General features: G+C 45.9%; 1 protein-coding gene across 1 annotated transcript in view; it reads right to left on the minus strand.

The window, feature by feature from the left end:
* Positions 1-950, minus strand: part of SPP2 (secreted phosphoprotein 2, 24kDa) — a 5,650-nt gene extending 4,700 nt beyond the window's left edge. Inside the window, exons 1-2 of the mRNA XM_009586884.1 lie at positions 902-950; positions 681-805 (exon numbers count right to left, since the gene is read on the minus strand). Coding sequence (XP_009585179.1) covers positions 681-805; positions 902-950 — 174 coding nt within the window. The remainder of the gene's footprint in view (positions 1-680; positions 806-901) is intronic.
* Positions 951-6,008: the final 5,058 nt, after the last annotated feature.

Below are 6,008 nucleotides of genomic sequence, written 5' to 3' on the forward strand. Positions count from 1 at the left end.
CCCCCAAAATAGATCAATCCAAAAGTCATCTTGTCATTCATTCTTGCAGAAGACTTGTTACATGCCATCTATAGAAACAGAATGGTTCCGAGGATGTTCAGGAACATGGACATGCTAGCTTTAAATTAGGAAGCTTTAACTCCTTAATTCTGAGTATCCAATACATTTCTTAGCAGCACAAATTAAAACAGATAAGGGTTTCCTGCCTGCGTTCAGACACTAGTAGACTTAAACCAGAATTGGTGTGTAGGGACAGATGACGTAAACACAGACTGGAGAAAGAATCCTAAATATGTTTGTGGTGGCATTTAATTAGCAGTGCAGATGTTCAGCTGAGACCTTCAGATGAACCAGGTTACTTTATGCCCAAAGCAAAGCAGTTAGCTGGAGGTATTCAAAAACATCAGTTTTGAACAAAATCTTACAAGACATCCCTCAAAGTTTTCTATGCTAGGAGTGGGAAACTTGAAGTCCTAAAGTATTTTTAATTACAAACCAACATACAACGAATATTTAAGTTCTTAAAGCCATAGCTTCAGATAATGCCCCAAACCCACCCTCTTCCAAGCAACATCAGAAAACTCCAACTAAATCTGGGTTTGCAGGATTGAGTGAAAAAAAGTTTTCCACCACAGCAAAGCATACTCCAGGTAAAGGATCTCCATTGTCTGCACACTTACTCTTGTGACATGGCTCCTGACAACACCATACAGGTTTGTCCCCCAAGACTGAGAATTGATCCTTGCAATGGAAGCATTGAGAGCCTCTTCCATGACAGGGAGTTCATAGTCGTACACTGGAAACCCTGAGACAGAGGCACAGTTCCATTAAAAGTTCACTGTGGTCTCGTACTTTTCCTCCCTAAACCACCGTAAGGAAGAGGACGTGGTTCCGTTCTTACCTGAACATGAGAAAGCGCTCAGTGTGAGGACAAAAATTAAGATCCTCATGGCGTGACTTTCAAAATCCTCTGGTCTTTTCCTTTTCTAAGCAAGGGTTTCCAGTGCATATTCCTCTGTCTTTATATAAATGCAGCCTTGATCCTACACCTGACCTTCCTGTGTCCAAGCTCTGCTACAAACATTGCACTTTAAACAGAATTGATCCGAGAGTAAATATTTGCTGTCAGCTTTTCTCCATTTAGCAGTAGTTCTCTGATAAGAGACGGGCTGCAGTGCCTTTTTCCCAGCACTGCGACTAAAAGGAAGCACTGAATTCCTGATATCTCCATAGCCAAAGGCAAAACCTAGTGATTTTGTTCATTGTTAGCCATCAGTTATCCAGTTAAAGCTCTTTCCTTAGCACTGGACCCAGCACCTTTGTGTCTCAGCAGCAACTGATAGCACTTACAAGCTGCCGTTCCCCGAGGAGGGGACAATTCCCCAGCACGGAACGGGAATCCACCCACGTGGACCCGTCTGACACCACCACCCTGAAGGCCAAAGCATCCAAGAGAAACTTCCCTGACACAAGGCACACAGCAGACCCTTGGGACATCCCACTTTGCCTTGCAAGCTCCTGGGACCTCTGCTTTTGGTACATGCCAGAAGAGCTCCCACATTGCTTTGACTCTTGCCAAGCCTGAGCCCAGCTAACCGAACAAATGAGTGGCTGTGGACATTTGGTTTCCCCTATCAGATCCCCCTGATGCTCAGGCTTCAGTTTCAGCACAGAAATTAATGGGATTTTTGGAAAATTATGGCCTGACTATAGTATTGAAAACATCATAAGGCATTAGAGCGAGGCGCTGGACACAACACCTCAGCTCTTAGCTAACTGGAGCCAGACTGCAGCGGGGCAAGGTGTTCACTATACCCTCTCCAACACACAGCACTCAGCACTTGCTAGTCTTCGTTTCCAGATACAGGCAACGTGTCTTATCACTCTACCACAACTACCCTACAACAGAGCGGCTGAAACACTTCTAGCAAGATTCAGAGACCCACCTGTGTTTTAAGAGCTTAAAGGTTGTCTATGGGAGTTGGGAGGGAAACTGCTGCCTTCACACAAGTTCACCCATTGCTGACAGTTCACAAGGCAGAGTCGTGTCTAACCGTGTTCATTTTGAAGATCCCGTGTGTGAAATTCCTTCATTAACCTTCAAATCGCAGTTCCACTTGAATTATGTGGCACAGGGCCATTTTAAGAAATTCCCAAATGACAAGCACACAAGGAAAGACAGGGGAGCATCCAAAGTACCAGGGCTCAGATTTAATAAGGAAGAGGAGGAAGTTGCTTCTGGTTGTTAGGTTGTCAGATTGCAGGATGGCAGCCAATAACAAGGCTGCACACTGCGGGCATCTGGCTCCTTGGGTGACGGATGGAGTCGGGTAAATATCACTCACGCTGCAAGTACTTTAAGGCAAAGATCCATAAAGGCAATGCACTTCTAAGACACAACAGAAACCACTGCCCAGGTGGGCCTTGATGGTCATTGGATTCATCCCCCGTTGTTGCTGCGAGATCCTAGAAAAGGAATCTGTTGAGCCGTGGTACACCCCAGGGAAGAGTTTGTGGGCCAGTTGGTAGAGCTGCACATGAACATAGAGACTGTGCTAGGAACAAGCCATGCCTGGGGGGGGACAAGCAGACACAGCGCCAGACAGGGACCTCGCCGGGGCCACACTACTGGCTAGTGCCACACCACGTGTGTGCCATCCCACCCAAGCACTGCTTTGAGAGAGGTGGATGTGGGTGCACATTCCAAAAAGGGGTGGGCATTTTTTACCAGCCAACTTGGATTTCAGCATTGGGAACATGATCAAAAACGCCGATTGAAACTTTGCTCAGTCAAAAGCCAGAGCCACTTCCGTGCTTCCATTCTCCTTGTTCGCTGCAGCTGGAGACGCTCTCTCCCGGCTCTTGGACGCACTCATCTGTAGCAGGGTCTGGCCTTCCTGCCTCCCAGTTCTCCTGAACTGCTGTCTGTGCCACGCGGAGGCCGGTAATATTCTTCTGTGACTGCAGCTACGCCAGAGCACCACAATGCGGAGGATTTAAACCGAGCTGGAGATTCTGAAGAACAGAGTCTGTTGCACTAAGCCCAACTTTTCTGCCACCAGAGACAAGACCACGCTCCCTCAGATCAAAGAGGAAACCTTCCAACACACTGTTTGACCTGCTTCTGCGATGGTTTGTCTGCAATCAGTCGTGCTGCTGCTGCGGTAATGAAACACAAGAATGAGACAACTCAAACCACTTGAATGGAAAGAACTTGGCGTTCAGAGCCCCAGGGTCCCTATTGTTTTCCAGCACGCTTCACCACCAACTTGCTGCGGTAGTTTGGATAACATTTAGCGCTCAACTTCATCCCTAGAAAAGGAACCATCTGCCTCTTGCACGCGGGGACTGGTTAATATTCCACCAGAACCTGAATATGTAAAATTGCTTTCTAACTGCCGAGCCACAGCGTTGTAGCCAGTCCAGTAGTAATTTTAACTATTGAACAGGGTTTAAAGATTTTCCTCTTAGAGTAGCTACTAGGAAATGCTGCCAGCAGGATTGTAGTAATGCTGAGTGGGGCTTGAAAATAAAATTGTTTAATGAAATGAAGGTTCCTCTGCAGAGCTCTGGCTTTGCTTTGCGGCATCCAGAGAACGGAGATGTTTGCTATTCCACCTCTCTGAATCCTGGCTCATTAAGTCTGTAATGAACTTGGTAAATATTTCTCCTATCTCTCCACAGATACATTATACACTCCAGTAGATTCATGTTACAGCAAAATTGGTTTCATTCACTGTCCATGCCAGAGGCGCGTTTGGGTTGAGGGTGCTCAACCCAAACAGAGACAGGACCTGGGGAAGAGGTAGAAACTGGGGGTGGGCAGGATGGGAACAGGGAGAAGGGAAAGTCTGTGAAGAAAACAGGCTCGGGCACGTGCTGGCGGAAGGAAAGGCAAGTCTGAGCAGGGCGCAGCGTTGTCCCCACTCACAGGTAATGCATATCCATAGGTACCACCTGCCTAGTGCTAACGGGCCAGGGACAGCCAACAGGAGAAGGATGGGGTATTTTCCTTCAGAGCAGGGGGTTGAAAAGAAGCACTCTTGGGAAACCTCTGCTTTCAGTAGATTTAAGCAGTGGAACCAATTTTATATTTTCAGACTCAAAGTGCCCCAAGTTCTGGGTTTCTGAGGAGGTGTAAGGTTTTTACTTTGGACTGGAGATTGTAACTGAAGCTTCAGGTTAGGAAATGCCACTAAACTTGTGAAGAGCAACTGGAATTCAACCTGAAATTCAATACTTTGCAGAAGGCCTCCGAGGTCAAAATCCTGTACCTAAGAGACTCTCCATTTATTGTCACATTCAGAACAGAAAGTTGTTGTTTCACCTACGCTAAGGAAACAACAGGCATGACCACGCAGACCGAGGACAACGTGCTCTTGAAAGAGCGAAGCATCCTTCCCTTCCTCTAGAGACCAGTTCCTGGCATTTGCTGATACGGGCCCTGCCACAAATGACTAGGTACTACAAGCCATTTTGGTGAATAGTGCCATGGCACATGGAGAAGTGATGAAAGGTGAAGCCTTTGCCTCAAACCGAAAACAAGGCAGAACAAAATGGAGAAAGTGCAAAAAATGAGACAGTAAGTGTTTCTGACACGTTGCTGCTGCCTTCCACATCCCTGGGAATTACACAGGCTTTCATGGGAAGACGACCCAGACACCACACAGCACTGGGGAGAAGCCACAGATTTCATCTGCAGCTTTATGAAGGCTTCTGGCTGCAGCAGCAGCAACGGAGCTCACATGTCTCTGATCAGGGTAACACTTTTTTGCCCCGATTAACCAGACTGAAGAAGTTTGAGAAGACTTTTAGAGAGAGCTTGCAGAGCAGACAGAAAAAGCATATGGGCACATACATATACATCTTTTTAGGAAGGACAAATGTTATAGTTAAACGCCCCAAAATGCAAAACCTCTTGAAACTTGAGAGGGGACAAGATGGAAAAAGACTCTTCACAATTTAAGAACTAAACTTTGACCCTACTACCAGCAAATTCCAGATGCCAAGCACCTTGGGGCAGAGGGAGGGGGGTTGTATCCAATTTAATCTACACAGCAAACAGATATGCACCATTTAAGAAAAAAGCTTCTGTTAGATGACTATTTTCAGACCACTTTCACTCCCAGCAATCAAGTCGGCTCTGTTCCCAGACAACTGGGAGAACAATCATTTCTCTTTGTGAGTGAAATTTTGATAATTACAAGATGCATTTTCCTTTAAAATGTAAATCGTCCAGCATCATCACATGTCTGTATGCTGAAAACAGTCTAAACAGCATCCCAGGCACCGAGAAGCTATCCCTGATCCCTTGTTTCCTGGACATTCAGATGACAGATGAAAGCTAATGATGTCCTTTCAGACAAAAGAAAACATGACTAAATTCAAAGCAGCATGTTCTTTTTTTTTTTTCCCTAGCTCTCACAGCATGGCATTGGCAAAACCAAAAGGCTTCCTAAAAGTTCTTCTCCATAGGTAACTACTTCATCACACATGTAGAAGACTGTTGTATTGACATCAGCTGACAGAGGTAGGAGAAAGGCTTCTAGATTTTACTCAGACTAACAGAGGCTTTGAGACCTGATCCACAGTTCATAGACACCAACAGAGACTCAGCTTTGATTCCCTTCAGACCTCGTCTGCATGTCCCTTGAGAAACCAGCATTCCATCGTACAGCCAGTGCAGACACTGCCCATGGGCTGCTGAACGTTCTCCAGCCCTTGACCACCCAGGATGGAGAATAAGTCTTTGTTCTTCCAATTTCTCTAATTGCTCTCACACTCTCATAAGATGGTACCCTCTGCCATGCTGGCTGATTTCTCAACCCCACATACAGCTTTCCACTGTAAAGCTCTTGAAGATTTGGTGGTCAAAAGGAGAGTAAAATGAAGACAAGTGAATATAGTGACACCTCAGCTTCCCATACCTACAGTATTAAGGATGAAACCAGATGCATTTCATAAGCCTGGAGTTTATACCATGGCAGTTTCATACTCTGCAAGGGTTG

Source organism: Fulmarus glacialis, unplaced genomic scaffold (genome assembly GCF_000690835.1).
Source record: "Fulmarus glacialis isolate BGI_N327 unplaced genomic scaffold, ASM69083v1 scaffold4351, whole genome shotgun sequence".
In the NCBI taxonomy this organism is placed as follows: domain Eukaryota; kingdom Metazoa; phylum Chordata; class Aves; order Procellariiformes; family Procellariidae; genus Fulmarus; species Fulmarus glacialis.